Source organism: Centropristis striata, chromosome 6 (genome assembly GCF_030273125.1).
Source record: "Centropristis striata isolate RG_2023a ecotype Rhode Island chromosome 6, C.striata_1.0, whole genome shotgun sequence".
NCBI lineage: Eukaryota > Metazoa > Chordata > Actinopteri > Perciformes > Serranidae > Centropristis > Centropristis striata.
This window is the reverse complement of record NC_081522.1, coordinates 2,778,182-2,796,388: the sequence shown is the minus strand read 5'-3', so window position 1 is coordinate 2,796,388 and position 18,207 is coordinate 2,778,182. Positions and strand designations below refer to the sequence as shown.

Here is an 18,207-nt window from a genome sequence, read left to right as displayed (position 1 = left end):
AGCTATATATAACTTTGGTAAATTAGTTTCAGGCTACCTGTCAGTCCTTATTTATTTATGACAGTGTAATCTTTCTAAAGTCAAGCGAGATGAGCTTGAGTTTTATTAAAATAAGTCTAAAAAAAAAAAAGATGATGAAGCAATGTCCTGAGCTGACACGAGAGGATCTGCAGAAAGCAGAGATGGCGAAAGCTGAACATCTGTGCTGCTCCTAAAGAGACACGGGGATTGATGAGATTTGGATTTATACACGGACAGTCTTATAGTAGCTTAGTTGTGTCTATACACAGCAAGTAATAGTTGAAGGGTTCGGGTCTGGGTAGCACATTCCCTATTTTGAGGTTTAATCAAGGATTTCAGGACCTGTAAAGACCTCTATTACAATGAAACTGAGGAAGCCACGTGCTAAAGCCCAAAGCTTTGCCACAACCCCTTAACCCACATTTATAAATTCTTCCAAACCAGCTGCATCGTGACGAGGGTTGTTCACATACTCGCCTGTGTACAAAGTGTGGTACTGGAGGATTCCACTAGAGGGCACACCAGAGAAGTCAGACTGTACTGAACAACTGGGTTTTCAGGATGTAAATAACAAACATGGCAACACTCCAGGAGGTTACATTATTGTTAATTCTGAGATCACAGCAGTAGCCCCTTTCATAGTGCAGTCCCGCAAATGTCTCGCTATATTGCCAGAAAGATCTGTACCAGCTTAACGCCTTAGGGCAGGGGTGTCAAACTCAAATACACAGTGGGCCAAAATTTTAAACTTGGACAAAGTCGCGGGCCAACATTGATATTTATTGAAAAAATCGACCTAAACAAGTTCAAACGAAACGGAACAAGCAAAGCTTGATATAACTTAATATCGCAAATATTCAAAATCGAATATCAAATAAAACAAACAAACACATCAATGGCATTCATTTCTTAAATAAAATTTAAATAAAAATCGTATGTCCCTTTATTTTATATGCTGCCTTCTTTAAATTTAAATTAAACAGTAATCTTTTTCCACAGGTTAAAAATTAATGTAAGAATAAAATAACAATAATAAACCAAATGACTAATAATAATATCCTTCAATGAATGTGCAACCATTCAAGCCTTGGACTAGCAAGAAAAAGTGCATAAAGACAACTTTAATTGTTGCTCAGTTTGCTCCACACTGATCTACTGTGTTCAAGCCAAAACACCAGCAGAGCATTCTGGGATTTGTAGTATTATATTTTGGTATTTCCTCACGGGCCAAATATAATTATACTGCGGGCCAAATTTGGCCCACGGGCCAGAGTTTGACACCTCTGTCTTAGGGCGTTCATAGTGATCCGGCGAAGGCGTGATATTCGTGACCTTTCATAGTGCAGTCTGGCGTCGCAGAGCGAGGTGGGAGGAGATGATAGTGACAGAGCAGCATCAGTGCTGCACAGTAGCACAGTGCTAATAGGCTAACAGTTAGCTCTGTAGCAGTACAGTGTGTATGTGCTACAGCAGTATGTGTTCACTAAGCGACCTCCATTTGTTTACAACAAGCACCGGACACTCTGTGCACTGTAAGTGATGCCAGTTTGTTTACGATAAGCTGCGTGTACAGTTAGCATGCCGGTTTGTTTACAAAAGCAGTGGATGCTGTGTACAGTTAGCAATGGCTGCCGCAGTTGTTGTGCTGCAGAACGGTGATTTGAAGACTGTCGGACCAAATGGTAGGCGTGTGTTAGATATCAAATATCGCCTCGATGGCCCGTTCATAGTGGTCCCGCTTCCAACAGTCCCACCAATTTTCTGCCTCTGTGACTAACTCTGGAGGCGAAAAATTGGTGGGATCATTTGATCCCAGCATCCCGCTTCGGGCACGCTCATAGTGGAGGCGAGACGTTACAGAGCCGTAAATGTCCCATCATCAAACGGCACTATGAAAGGTCTACTGTGATAGACTACAAAGTCGACTCCGAGTCCAATCCAGAGACCCCAATGTTAAAGTCTGTGTCCAAGTCAAGTTATCATTGCATGATTTCGAGTCAAGAAAATCGGGCTTTGAGTCCAGGTCTCGAGTACTCCATCCCTGGATCACGGCAGCACAAAGTGACAGCAGGGCCATCGTAGATTAAAAGTAGGGCGTTAAATCCAGCACCGCGTGAAAATGGGCAGGACCACTACTACACTGTCCCTACACTCTCAGAAATAGGGGTACAGTACGAGTCCTTTTTTTGTACCCCTGTATACAATCTACAAAGGTAAATATATGTACCCTTTCTTCTACATGCTGGGGTACAATAGACAGTCTGTGTTAGGCTCTACAAATGACAGTAGCCTAAATATTGATTATTGTTTAAATAATTATTTAGTCTTTCTTCAGTAGTAGTTATACTTTTAAATGTGAAGGTTTCACTAGTTCCTTAAGTATTCAACGAAGATTTTAACTTCTAAGCCATTTTTTGAGTAGCCTTGAAATAGAAAATTTTTTGTGAGCAGATTTGCAGCTATGAAAAATTACCAATCATCCAGTCAATATTGTATGTTCTGATATGGGAGAATGGACTTGCCTCCAATGGACAATTTTACATTGTTTAAAGTTAAATAAAATTGAAATGTGAAAATAAAAAATACATTCTGATGAATTTAAAATGTATTTGTCTTTTGTATAATGCAGATACACACAAAAAAATATAAAATAAATATTTGTACTATACTGTACCCTATAAAGGCCAATTTTGTACCCGTTTTCAAGGTCCATTTTTTAAAACTTCCAAATAAAGGGTACAAAATTGCCACCAGAGGTACAAGATTGGTCTTTGTAAGGTACAAACCACAAGGGTACAAATAAGTACCCAGTGTCAAGGGTACAAAACTGTACCTTCAGATGGTACACTCTCAGAAAATAGAGTACAGAATTGTACCTTTAAGGGTACAATGGCTTGTCACTGGGGCAGTACCCTCAGAAGGTACTTTTTTGTACCCTTATTTTGAAGTACAAAAATGGACCTTTAAAAAAGGTACAAAATTAGCCTTTATAGGGTACAGTATTGTACCAGTATTTAATTTTATATATTTTTGTGTATCTACATTATACAAAAGACAAATAAGTTTTCACTTTATCAGAATGTTTTTTTTTAATTTTCACATTTCATTTTCATTTAACTAAACAATGTAAAATTGTTTAAAATTAAAAAAGTAGAACTAAACTACTGCTGAAGAAAGACTAAATAATTATTTAAACAATAATCAATATTTAGGCTACTGTCATTTGTAGAGCCTAACACAGATTGTCTATTGTACCCCAGCATGTAAAAGGAAGGGTACATATTTGTACCTTTTACCACTTGGGTACCCATATTTACCTTTTTGGCCCTCAAAAAGGTACATATAGGTACCTTAAGGTCCAATAATTGGCCCTAGGGGGTACATTAGTGTAGATTGTACCTCGGGGGACAAAAAAGGACTCGTATTGTACCCCTTTTTCTGAGAGGGTACTACCCCAGTGACAAGCCATTGTGCCCCGAAAGGTACAATTCTGTACTTTATTTTCTGAGAGTGTACTGTTCATGTGTGTCTTGTATCTTGTGGACCAAAGTGTTGATTTCTGGTGTTACGCACAACCAACGCTCAAAACACATGAAGGACACGTGAGACAGACATCATGTGCACACAAATACGTAATCTACAGCAAGTATGTCTCTGCTCTAATGGTGGAGCTGGTGTCAGTGGAAGCTCTGTCTGTAGCTCAAGTGCAATAACTTCCTACATGAAACAGAAAAGCAGGAGCCTAGAGATGTGAAATGTTTTAGCAAAGTACCACTCAGCAGCTGAATGATGAAATGAAACCATGTAATCAGTAATCAGTTACACTGACTGAGCCGCCTCCTCAAACAGACAGTGATGGCAGCCATGAACAAAATGTGGATCTGTGTTATTGACCTCTTGACTTATTTCAAACTCCTGTTCTATTACACCACCTCCTACACTTCCCCAACTTTTTGTTCGCACCTTCGATCTTTCCTTAATTCCTTTTCTCTCCCCTTCCTTCCTCACTCCACACTGTAAAAAATAATCTGTTTAATTTACGGTAAAATACCGGCAGCTGTGGTTGGCAGAACTTCACCGTAAAAATTACAGTGAGTGGATTTTCTATTCCAAATTTAAATGGAAATATCAGCAAAAACTGTAATTTAGTCTGAATAATCCTGTTATTTTTAGGGTAATTGTGTCATTCATTCACACATCATGGTATTTCTCCATAAATTTTGCATGAAAATGTTATATTTTACCTAAAACCTGTGTGTTTCTTCCAGTTTATGACAGAAAAAAGTAAAAGTTTTGCGCTATTCTTTGATTTACGGTAATTAAAAGTGTCTAATACGGTGATATACAATTTTTCATTTTATGCCCTATTTCTGATGTATTTGACAGAGTTTTACTGTTATTTCTACAAACCTTTTTTACAGTGCACCTCCTCTGAGGAATGGACTTGCTCTCAGGGTTGACACCACTTAGTGATACATGTGTGTATAATATATTCGTGCATGTGTGTGTCGCTGGACTGCTGTGATTGCAGGAATGCCCCAGACTGAACTTGTGGCAGCAGGTGGCTCGCTACACACACTAGTACACACTGCTGTCTGTGCACTGCAGTGGAATCGCCTTGGGACATTCAGCAATTTGTAATCATTAAACCTGCCATGTATGTAATCTATGAAGCGCCCTCACATTCTGGAGCAAATTATCAAATTATCATGTTACAGTGAAAGCAGGTTGTAATTTCACCTGAGCAAATACATTTCTTTTGGTTTTAGCACACATAGAAAATCAATTATTTATTCCCTATTATCCCTGTGGTACATGTGTTATTTTCTTTATGTTAATATGATGATTAGTTTTTTTTACAATTTTAACAATTGCAATAACAGAAATATTGGCTACACCAGACGTAACTCTGGAGGGAATCATGTGTATCAGAATAAGCCAGGCAGCAACCTCCAGGTCTGAGCAGTGAGGCAAACCAGGAAGTAGTTGGTCTCTCTCAACAGTCCAACGAGTTGGACTTGGACTTGCTAGCCCGCTAACGCTAGCACGCTATTGATCGTCGGCAAACGTTGGCAGGCTATGATCGGCTGCTAACGTTAGCACGCTGTTGATCGGCTGCTAACGTTAGCGCGGTAGCACTTGCCCGTATCAATCCTATTGTAGGTAAACAAATCAAATAAATGATACAGATATTAGTTGGTCTCTTTCAACAGCACAGAGTTGGTCTTGTTGGTCAGATAGCCCCGCCCCCTGCCCCTGACGTATATGTATGACTTTTAAAATGCTTGTTTTCTGACTGGAGTTCAGAGTTATGCTTTCTGCTGCTACTACAGCGGTATGTATGCAAAGTTAAATTATTTTGCAGATATGAAGGATGCCAATATAACTACAACATGATGATGTGTAAAAAGTCTAATTTCATGCATTTTGGTCCATTCATTTCAATGCAAAATGAGAAAATGTCTCACTTGATTTATTATTATATCAGAATTTTTTTTTCTTGTTTAATCATGTATTCAGTTCCATTTATGACTGATAACCTTTTACTGCCCTTTGTCAGTTTCGGTGCTCCATTTATTAAGGGTGTGAAAATCAATCTGGCTCTTCACAAGGATAAAAGTTCAAGAAGACAGCATCAGCTGTAACAGTGCAACACTTCACCGTTGCATTTCCAACATGACACCACTTAGTGATACATGTGTGTCTATCTTTGCACAATCTTAATCTGAAACCCCATTAAACCCTAATGAATAAGTGATGAAGGCTCCACAAAGAATCATATCATATCACAGACTGAGCCAGCTGAGATGTTTTACACACTGACTTCTGTTTCATCTTTTTATTCATCACTATCATCGCTCCTCGCCACACCCCCTCTGCCTCATCCACTCTCCCCTTCTCATCTTTATTCCCACATTCTTCTCCTCTCGATCTCCTCCATAACCCCCCCTCCCCTCCTCTTACTCTCCTCATCACACCCCACACATCTTTGTGTACAGACCACATAGCCTCCTTCTGCCCCGTGATCCGCTTCACCTTAATCTTCATGAAGAAAGGAGAGGATGAGGTGGGGGAAGGCGGCGGTGGCTTGGGGGCGAAGAGAGACAATAGAGCGGAGATGAAAGAGGAGAAGATGAGAGAAAAGAGAGGCGAGAGGAAGAGGAGATGAGAAGGAGGAGTCAGAGGAGAAGCAGGTAAAAAGCTCAAGGAGGGTCACTCACCGGCACGAAACAATTTCCTGAACAGATTTTGAAAAAAGGACAGGCTTAACAAGATTTTAGTCTGAGAGAAACTGTGTGTGTGTGTGTGTGTGTGTGTGTGTGTGCCTGAAAATTTGTCGATGAGTGCAGCAGCTCAGTCAGTGAGGGCTTGAAAAAATAAAGTGCTAATGAGAGTGGCTCATTAAACATAACATTTATACAGGAAAGACAGGACAGGAGATTTAATGAATTCAGCCTGTTCTCTTTTTGTCGCACGCTTCGGCTCTCATCACCACCAACACACACACACGCACACACACACACACACACACACACACACACACACAGACGGAGGCCTTTTGGGTAGGGGTGGGGTGGTATTTATCTCCACCTGCTCGAGAGCCAATTAAAATTGTTTTCCGAAACCGCTTCTCATTCTGATCGTGCCATAAAAGCTTTCACACAAAAAGACTTAAAGTTAAAACAGCACTGGATTTGAAGCATTTCAGCACATTTGCTCCATCCCCGTGGATTATGTATTTGTTCTCTAAATCATGACATTTAGAGGTGTCATCTGGGAATATGAGTAAGATGCTGCTGTAGTTAAGAAGCACACATGCAAACAAACTGTCATTTCCTTTCCTAAAGTTTTCTTTCAGACTTTTATTCGCTGCTTATAATTTTTGATGGCCGCCATCTTTGATCTTTTTCGCAAAATGAGCTCTTGGAAATGGGTGTTGCCGGAGAAACCGGAGCGAAGTGCAGAACTGTCAGGAAGACGTCAAATGATGCCCACAGTCTGTTGCTGAATGACGACACGCGTGGGATCTGATTGCAAATAGCTCATAGATAGCCGAGCAATCTTTAACAAGCTGACATCAAGTCAACCTGTCTCCAAGACAACTGTCCCAAAAGTGTCCAGCCTCCTTGGCAACTGTCACCATAGAAGCCTGTAAAGAACTATTGAGGTGACAGGAGCTGCGGAAGCGATGGTGAAAAGTTAACAGTTTGCACTTTGTGTCAGTGTGAAAAACAAAAAACTTTTGAAAGAAGTGTCAACTCCAAAAATGTTTTAATTGGAGAAACTTGTGCCCCTTTGCAACTACAGCAACTTCCATAGGGCCTTTGACCATGGGGATCAGGGTCTAAATAATACATTTTCTGAGGTCATTTTACCCCCCAAACCACCCTGATCATGGGGTAGTGCACTGCAAAAAAAGCCAACTTGTACTTTTTGGCCTAAAACAGTGATTTAATTTGGTAAAACTTGGAAATATAAACTATTGACATTTAGGGCAATAATGTAAGTTAGTACAACAAAGGAAGCCAGTTGTCTGCTCAAAAACAAGTTGGTGAGTTGTTGTTACTTATATCTTTAAGTTGGGGTTCACAACAAGGGACAATAGTTCTGATAACTCTTATTTCTTTGTTGGGAAATTTGGTCATTAGCGAAAGCTAGCGGCTAACTGATGCTAGGGGCTAACTGATGCTAGCAGCTAACTGATGATAGCGGCTTACTGATGCTAACGGCTAACTGATGCTAGCGGCTAACTGATGCTAGCGGCGCTGCTTGTTACAGCTACAAGAGTAGCCATTAGCGTATCAATGCTAACTCAACATTGTGGTCAAAACATTAGCTGACATTTCATAGCGGCGTTACAATCGTGCCAGAGAAATTCAGAGTTGCGCAAACTCAGAAAACAAAACTTAAAATATTTAGTTTAATTGTCCAACTTAAAATTTTATCGAAGTTTGTTGCCTTGAAATTTTGAGTTCACCCAACTTTTTTTTTTTTTTGCAGTGTGCTATCTGTAAGTTCAGGAGCCTTCAGGATGGGGTTTCAGAGATAACTGTGTCTGATTGGTCAAACACTCACAGCACAGTTGCTTCAACCTGTTTATCTGTACTCTGGTATTGATTGAAGGGGGAACATATCTCTCCATTTGATAACTTTAAAAGTAAAGTTATAGGCTTTGGTGATTAATAAATATGCCATATGGTGTCTGTCGACGCTCTGAAACAGATGAGCCAATCCCAGAGAAGCATGACAACAGTGACTTTACAAATGGGAATTCAGGAAATCATTTTGTTTTTCTGGATGGAGCAGAGTTACACGACGTGAACAAACACCATCACAACTCTGCAGCCTGAGGCAGATCGTGTGTTTGTTCAAGAATTCATTAAAGCAACAGTTGATTAATACATAGATAATAGAAACAAACAAAAGAAAAGAAAAATGTCTGTTGAAGCCATTTATACCACAATCAATCGGACACTATTTCATAATTCCACTGGGATTCATTTGACACGACAAGTTTGTCCTGTGATGGTTGCACCTGCTTTTTATAGATTTTATAATATAAAAATAAGTTTGTTTACCATTGGCGGAAAAAAATTCAAATCCTTTACTTCAGTAAAAGTACTATTACTATTAGTGAAATTACTCCACTACAAGTAAAAGTCCTGCATTCAAAACTTAGTGAAGTAAAAGAACAATAGTATCAGCATCAAAATGTACTTAAAGTATCGAAAGTACTCGTTATGCAGAATGGACCCATTCAGATTGTTTTACATATTCCAATATATATGATTTTTGATGCATTTATGTAAGCAGCGTTTTCATTTTGTGTATATAGGACTCATTTAACCACCTAATATAGCTACTGTTATGCTGTTTAATCAAAATAAAATGTTAAATCGCTTTAAATTGATCACGTTTTTCATGGTAAATCTCTATTTGAAAAGTAACTAAAGCTGTCAGCTAAATGTAGTGGAGTAAAAAGTACAATATTTGCCTCAAAATGCAGTGGAGTAGAAGTATAAAGTTACATAAAATGGAAATACTCAAGTAAAGTACAAGTACCATAAGATTGTACTTAAGTACAGTACTTGAGTATATATACTTAGTTACATTCCACCACTGCCTCAGGCACATTACTTTTACATTCAGTAGGATACTTAGTTTATTAAGTATTGTTGGTGCACTAGTTTCTATTTGTAGTGAATACAATTAGATAACTTCTTTACAGCCACACTTTGGTTCATATTTAGATAAGTAGCAGAATAGACCTCGACTTGCCTTTGCAGGAAAAGCAAAAGGTGTAATTAATAACGTTAACAATGCATCCATCATTATCCATCACTATCGTTGGATTGGTTGGCACAACTCTTTCTTTCTAAATGTTTTGACTGTTGAAAATGTGTGAACATTATCTAGCCTCCAAAATCTTGGGCATGTTTTGTTTTCAGTGGTTCTGAAGCAGGGTAGGAGAACCTCCGGGGTGTGTGAGGGAGTTCAAGAAAAATGGGAAATCATTTTTCACTATTTGATTAATTATAGCAGTGAGTAAGCGTCATAATTCAATTCCTCCACTGTTCTGGACTTAAATACTCTTAACTACACTGAAAAAAGAACCAACTTAATTGAATTGTTTCATTTGGTAACACCTACATGAATTAAGTTCTTTCATATTAATTTAATAAGCTAGATTAACACAACTGATTTTAAATTAATTTGAAAGAATTTAATTCATTTAGGTGTTACCAAATGAAACAATTCAATTAAGTTGGTTCTTTTTTCAGTGTACTCCAACTGAAATTCCGAATGAATGTAAATTTACAAAAATAAAACCAGTTTATCAGGTCAAACATTGAATATATATTGTCTCGGTACAGTTTTCAATGGAATATGTGTCACAAAGGTCGAGCAAATGATCGCATTCTGTGTTTAGACAGCATCCCAACTCTTTGTATATCTAACAGCTACAATCTTTCCAGATGGAGGTCCTGGAAGCTAAATCTTCTCAGATGGGGGTCTGTTCCCTAATGTGTTTCAATTTAGGGCTCCTTTACAGAAAAAGGTTGAGAATAATTGTTTTAATGCAGATTGGATTGGTTTCCACCATTTTGCAGCATAATAAAATGAGTAATAAGTAGCATATGCAACAGACACAAAGCAGATCTTCTGTTTATCAATCTCTTAAGCTGCTGCAGTAATCTCACCATCTAAAGGTAATTATGTCTTTGAAATAACTCTGCTGCTTCCTTTGTGAATTAGCAGGATAATTACAATTAATACCAGGACTGATCTGATGTGGGGTCAGAGGTGATTTGAGTTTATTAATCACCACTAATTACTTTATGATCAGCTCATTTGCTGAATCTCATGAGCCCCCTAAGACTGGCAGCAACGACTGCTTCCACTAATTGATACCTTGACAGTCAAAATAATGAATACTGCATGAAGTGAATGGAAATATCACATTTGCATGAATTATTAGTATGTTGGCCGTCCCTCTGGGAGCACCAAGGGAAGGATGATGAGCGATGGTGACACAGACAGAGAGCATCTCTCTGGTTTCTCGCAGTTTGCACTGTAGGCAATATGTTTTATTCCGGGAGCAGGCTCCTGGCTGAGGATTTGGCAAGGATTTGGCACCGAGCAGAGTCAATACTGCTGGGGTATAAATTCCCGCAGAATAACCCCCACCCCCATCCCACTTTACTGTAGGTAACAGCTGAGTACGAAGTCTGCCATCCTATTCCACTCAGTCTTTCTCTCTGTGTCTATATTCATTGAGGTGAATGGAGAGCTAATCAATTCTCACTGGGCTCTAAAAGGCCAGCGCTCAGGCTACAGCCCTCCGCTCCAGCTAATATCACGCTCTGTCTCTTAGCTCCACCCACTCCGCCTCCTCACATCAGCCTCAATTTGGAAATTATCTTCAGTTTATACATGGATGTTGTCTAGAAACCTTTTTTTTTTTAACCCATAAGAACCCATGGTGACACCCGTGTAACAAACACTTTGTTTCAACCCACACTGTAAACAATTGTCTTGTAAATTAACAGTAAAACACTAGCAGCAGGGTTGCCAGTATTCTACTGTTAATTTTACAGTTCCTCTACTGTTATCTACTTTACACGATGTTACTGTGATAAAACCACATACTGAATTCCAGTAAAATCCTGCATTTCATTGATTTTTACAGTAGAATAAAACACAGTATAGAGCTGAAGCTAGTTGAAATATTGTTGCAGTATACAATGCAGTCATTTTTTGTAAATAGAGCAAATTACTGTCTGAAAGCCAATCACTATGAATTAAGTGCTGTCTTCACTGTAACCTTAGTAATTTTAATATACCATATACTGAATGAGTTAGTGAGTAAAATACAGCCATTAAAATGTGGACAAGAAGAGACTTAGAAAATATCATAGATATATATAATATATTTTATGGGAAACGACAAGCTACCAACAAATATTGCCCAGAATGCATTGTTTTCTACAGTATAATACCGTTTTAATGGAAAACAGTATGTTACTGTCACAATTTGGCTGTTTTCTTACAGCAATTTGTTACAGTGCATTTAACAATTCTAATCCGTTAATAGGGTGTTCTTCAATGCAATCCTATTGCATTTAACTTGTTCTGACCATATTTCCTGAGCAAATTAAAGTCACAATGTTGGTATATGTTATGGAGATGCAAACAAAAAGGCAAATAGTTATTTGTTTTTTTATTTATTATTGATTCTTTCTTATTTTGCTACTTTAAAACAAATCTGACAAATAATTTGTTGTAATAAAAAAGGCAAACTTATGTTTCTGTGAGCAGAAAATGTGTCTAGTTTTTTTTTATTTTAAAATAAGAAATATCATAAACATAAATACCATAAACGCCCAGTGTAACGTTTATGTCACATCACAGATCTTTGACATTTAGGGGTAGAAATTACAAAAAAAAACATCATTAATGTGTTCTATGTGATCCATTTGTTCTGTTGTGTAACACCATAATTTTCCTTTAAGGATAACTGGGTCTGGGTTCTTATGGGTCAAAGTAAAACACAACAACCAATTCCACGCATCGTTTCTACTCTTTTCTTATTCATGATATATTGATCTGACTGATCTATAGCTTGACATCTACAATATGGAGTTATTCATCTTTTTTTTTTAACGTGACAGAATGCAGGAGAGAGAAATGAGACAGGGGGGACTGCAGCAGACTGGGGGAGGTGGAGGAGGTAAATAATGAGACCAGACGTACAGAAAGGAGGCAGTGAAAGGTAAAGACAAAGATGTGTGCAGGAGGAAAAGATGAAGAAATGAGCCTTGCTGCTGCTGCTCCTGCTTTACAGTGTAAAATTGAAACATATGCAGCTTTTACTGGCAGCACAGTGACTTAGACTCTTATCCCTGCTAGTGGATTAGCACTCACACTGTCCACTTAGACCTTTGCTGAGGAGCAGATAAGCTCCAGACTCTGAGGAGGCTGCCTTTGAAACAAGAATTGGCTAATCATGATATAATGAAAGTCTTGCTCAAAGGATATGAGAAATAACTTTGGGTAGTAAGAGGTTAAAATTTGGTCGTTAATCTGCACCATTTGACTTGAAGTGGACAAAGGTGTCAGTTTTAAGGCTACAGGCGAAGGTGACAATACTTGTATCCTATGAAACAGGAAAATCTAAGGAAATGATTGGTACCAACCATATCAGGTCCAAATTTAGGTTAAATTGTAGTGAGGAAAAGATTGGTATGGCCATAGTCAAAGGGGTCCCTTGACCTCTGACCTCAAGATATCTGAATAAAATTTGGTGCTAAAGGTACCCACAAGTCTCATCTCTACAGACATGCCCACTTTATGTAAATCCCATGCGCTTTGAGGCAGAAAAACATTCTATTTTTTCTCATTAACCCATTGAAGCCTGGAAAGCAGATACATCGTTTTGTAGTATTTGTATACGCTCTCAAATACTTTTTGAATTTAATTTCTATCAGCTACAGAGGCTGAAAAATCTATTATTTAGTAGAAGCATTGACACTTCTGTTGAATTTCCAGAAAAACTTCAGGTTTTAGAGGCTTATTTTAAAATCCCCCAGAGGTTTTACAGGAAGTTTTAGGCGTCAATGGGTTAAATGTTATTTTTGCCTGTATTTTGAAATTGAAACTGGGTATGACTGAAAAACTGAAACTCTTGTGGATCCTTTGAGCCCAATTGTGTTATTGTGTGATGTTGTTGAGCCACATTGTAGCATTTTATAGTAATGAGAAAAATGTTTTAAACTTTTTTTAAACCTCTAGGCTAATCAAAGCCTCGTGGAATTTTACAACCATAGACTAGACACCTAGAGCATTCAGAGGATGTAACAATAACAACATCCCATTTTTACAGAAAACTCAAAATAAAAGCACGAAAAATATCTGTAACAACTCCTATCAAGGCAAAAACTGCTGCAACAACTTATGAGACATAACCGAGCATGGGAATGACCTTCATGAACTACAATCACAATGTTCTAGACCTGATAGAGTCTAAACCTCAAGACTGGAATGCACGTCTGACCAAAACATGTTTGTTGCATATTTATGAGTAGAAAAACTTGTGTTGATGCATCTCAAATTATTCTTCACATTTTCAGCTCTCAAATATTGATGATAAATAGTATGTATAGGCATAAGTGAAGATTGTGTGACATAAATTTAAAATGGACCTGTGGACTGAAGACTACACTCAGAGAGGAGTTTATAACTGACAGTGAGTTATCTTGGCTGAAACTCTTTTCCTTCATTTTGATGATTATGAGGTAAAACAGCAGAAATGACTGATTGTTCACATTACAAAGTAATCTACCAGGAATTTGTGCTTGCATGCATTTGATTGGCCGATGCAGCGCCTTGCTGGCCGGCGTTTGCCTTAGCGCCCCCACTCATCACTAGACTGCCTTTATTAAAACGAATGCTGGAGTTATGCTTTGCACCATGCTGAGCTCCTGCAGATTTTCTACTTAGCTCATAAATAGCTCCTGTCTGAGCCACAGTGCGGTGGTCGCAATCAGTGTGATAAAAAGCACAAGCAGAGGAAAAAAAGAAGGGAACATAAGAGCAACACACAGAGGCAGAGAAAACACTGCAATGCAACATAAAAATCTAAAAATAAATGTTTGCTAAATGACTGGAAGCCTCTGGACCGTGTTTGAAGATAGTTAGCCTCCCAGCCCTCTCTCTGCAGTAAAATCTATTGTAGCTGTGAAATCTGAAACACACATAAAACCTCCATCAATATTTGACTCGTCAGCAGTGTCTGTGCTTCACTCCGGCTATTTGACTCTTTGAGCTGGTTCAGAGTACTGTTGGAGCTCCTCCACACTGCCCACAACAGACAGTATAATGATATCACAGCCCCAGAGAGAGAGTGTGTGTGTGTGTGTGTGCGTGTGTGTGTGGACAGTATGAATGAGAGTGAGAAGAACAGAGAGCACAAGAGATGCAGCAATAGAACAAGAGAGACACTCAACTGATTGATTGGACAATGGCTGCTCATTAGAGAGAAACTAGCCTGAGGTTGTGTGTGAGTGAGGGCAAGTGGTTTTTTAGTGTGTGTGTGTGTGTGTGTGTGTGTGTGTGTGTGTGTGTGTGTGTGTGTGTGTGCGTTGCTGCATGGCCTGCAGCTGAAAGAAAGATAAAGACAGAGCTGTTGGATACAGATACAGAGACACACAGAGCAGAGTCAGAGTGCTGCACACACACACACACACACACACACACACACACACACACACACAAACAGCAGTTTTCTAACATGAGTGCTATATATAGCACATGGGAAAAACTAGGATAACACATCAGTGTTCCCCAACTGAAATACACACACATACACATACACACACGCACACTCACACACACACACACACACACACACACACACACACAAACAAATGCACTCATACACTCACAATCTGAACCAGCACAAGGGAGAAACTTCACATCCCATTATTTTGCCGCACTCCAGAATGCCCGCACACACACACACACACACACACACTAAGATACTATCCAGCCATTATACTATATGTTCAGTCAGCTGAATTCATGTAAGGGTTGGGTCACTGTATGTAAAACTTCTGCAAAAGTCGATTGGATTGTTGATGGATTGCTATGGACATCGATCACATTCTTATTAACACTGAACGTAACATGGTTTCGATCACATTGCAGTTAAACAAATAAAATAAAAAAGAGTGATACACGTTTTAGTTGGTCGTGTTGGTCAGATAACCCCGCCCCCTGCCCCTGACGTAAGTGGTTTGTGGTTCGAGACCAGAAAAGAGTTGGTGCCGCTCTGGAACCAGTTTTCCTGGCTGGGAGCTGGGTCTTTGGCAGCCGCAACACAAAGAACTGATCGAAACCGACCCTTGAACTGCTTTGGTCGAAAAAAGGAGTACATGTACAGCTTAAAATTCACCATGACAGTGTTTTTCTGGCAAAACAAAATGTAAAAGCATGGACAGCTAGATAGTCATTGCCAGTTGATTCACACCATTGATGAGTCGATTCAATAGACCATCACCCCAAGACTTATTCATGTTATTGCATGAAGATGCTGCTCACCACAAGATTACATTGGATTACAAGACAATAAAAGATGAATGCAAATTTCAGCAGTCTCAGCAGAACTAATTTTACATCCTACCTTGTATGTGTAATGATGGATACGACTCATAATCCATTCTTTGTGAATTCGACACTGAGGGAGTGCTACAGCCTCACTGGGTCTGTCAGGGCTTATATTGGCTAACAGTAGCTTGTATTATTACATTTCAGGTAGATATTGCTGTATAATTGACATTCTAAAACTGGCATGACGGTAAGTGACATCTTGATTTTGGTTTATATCTTCAGAAAATGTATCAACTTTTGAGGCTGTGCTAGTGAAAACCTATTAAATGACAATTGTAAAGAAGACAACCTGGTCTCACAGGAATCCGTGAAATAGCCACGGATTTGCTTAACTCAAAATCCGTGGAATAGCCACGGAATCACTCAAATTTCCGTGAAACTGACACGGATTTCGCTACAATGCAAGTTAATGACAGTCATATCCCGTGGCTATTCCAACATACAAAGTGATTATGTACATTCACTGAGTGAATATTTAGAAAATAAAACATATATTTCTCGCTAGAAATGTGATCAAAACCCATTTTTATGCAGAAACTAAGTCAAAATATTGATTTTTTTCACTAAAAATTAGAGAACTGTAGAGAAAAAACCATGTTTTTTGTTCTGACCGCCGGGAACCTTGAAAGTCACGTGACTTGGAACAAACCAATAGGAAAAAATACTTACTTGCATTGTAGCGAAATCCGTGTCAGTTTCGCGGAAATTTGAGTGATTCCGTGGCTATTCCACGGATTTTGAGTTAAGCGAATCCGTGGTTATTTCACGGATGCCTGTGAGACCAGGTTCAAAGAAGAGCTGTCAGTAGCCAGCATCCCAGTCTAACACACACACACACACACACACACACACACTCACTTGTACCTTTTTGGTGAAGTCCATGGCTTTGAGGATGGAATGGTTGAGTGTTTCCAGCGAGGCCAGAACTCCCTCATAGTCCCCCATGTGCTTGGCAAAGTAGTCTGTACACACACACATACACACACACACACAGGAAAATTGGCACAAGATTTATATAACTTTTGAAGTCAGAATATTATTTGCAGTAGCTGAATTGATATCATATATTTTAAAGAAAAATAACTGCAATTCAACTGAGAAGTACTTTTTAATAATAGATAAGAGAGTGAATGAGGGCAGCGGTAGGGAGGAGTGTGTGTGAGCATGTGTGTGTGTGTGTGTGTGTGTGTGTGTGTGTGTGTGTGGGCAGTCCACTTACCACAGAGTTCCTTAGTGTCAACATTACTATCACAGCACAGCAGAGGAGCAGCAGAGGGAGAGAAAGGGAGGGAAGGAAGGAAAGTAGGAAGGAAGGAAAGGATGGAGAAGAGCAGGGTCAGAAACAGAGGAAAGGCTTTATGCATGCAGTCTCAATAACTCTTTCTCTCTCACACAAACACACACACACACTGTTGGAGTTTGGCAGGCAGGGAGCGATCTAACAAGACTCTCTGACAGGAGTCTGAATCAATCCGCTGCCATCATTCATGCTCAGTTCACTGTGCAGGGACTCATTTGGCAGCGAATCCTTCACTGGCGTAAAGAAGACTTTCCAGGAGAGAAGGAGAAGAATAAGGGAGGAGAGGTATGATGGAGAGAGAGAAAAAGAAAGAACCAGCAGAGGAGAGATGTGAGATGTAGCTGATGATGGGAGAGGTGGGGACAGAGGAGGAGACAGGCGGAACCACTCCATCTGTGTCTCTGTTCGTCTTAATTATACATTTGTGTTCAGTAAATGTTGTGCATTAAAGGGGAAAAACACTGTAGCTGAGGTTTAAAAAACATTTTTATATTGCTATTTGAATATTTAAAGTGTCATCAAATGGCCCTGGCCATTACATTCTGTCTAGATTGAATGATCCTTGTTAAAAAGTCAGATTTGATGATCTCTCGTTTATTTTCTTAAGAAGCAGTTGCATGTCTTCTGCCAGGATGAATCCTGATCAAGCCCTGTGACAGATGGGCTTTAAAAAATACCCACTAACTGTCTAGTTTTGCCCAACATTAAATGTTTTTTTCTCCTGTTTACTAATTAAATATGTAATGTATTCGGGCATGTTTGTCAGTGTTGTAACCGCTCCAACATTTAGTTGGCTTAGAATTGAAGTGGCACATTTTTATTATCCAAATGGCAGATCCAGATGCTGCAAATTCACAATGGTAATAAAGCAGTAATTGTGTTTTTGTAAGGGATACAGGCAGCTTGTAGGTTAGAATTAACGTCCCTCAAAGTTTCACAAGGGCTTGTGATTGCAATCAGGGAATTTATGGAATTGAAACGTAGTTGAGTCAACAGGATTGAAGCAGTAAGTTCTTCATTGACAGTGAGACGAGTTTACAGCTGCAGAAATCTGCTCGTCCTGCATCCAGTGACGCTGTTTGGCGTGTCAGCGATGGAGTCAGAGGCAGAAATGTTTACAGCAGAGACACTTAACTTAATGCATAATGGCCAAATCTGAATCTGGGTCCTGGGAGTCTTACTGCTACTGCTTTCTACTAAAGAACATGACATTTCAA

The 18,207-nt window shown here is 39.2% G+C and overlaps 1 protein-coding gene across 2 annotated transcripts in view; it reads right to left on the bottom strand.

Moving 5' to 3' along the window:
- The window catches only part of necab2 (N-terminal EF-hand calcium binding protein 2), a 201,501-nt gene that overhangs the window by 117,100 nt on the left and 66,194 nt on the right, over positions 1 to 18,207 (bottom strand). For both annotated transcript variants that reach the window (XM_059334385.1, XM_059334384.1), the window contains exons 4-5: positions 16,910 to 16,935; positions 16,555 to 16,652 (exon numbers count right to left, since the gene is read on the bottom strand). In XM_059334385.1, coding sequence (XP_059190368.1) covers positions 16,555 to 16,652; positions 16,910 to 16,935 — 124 coding nt within the window. The remainder of the gene's footprint in view (positions 1 to 16,554; positions 16,653 to 16,909; positions 16,936 to 18,207) is intronic.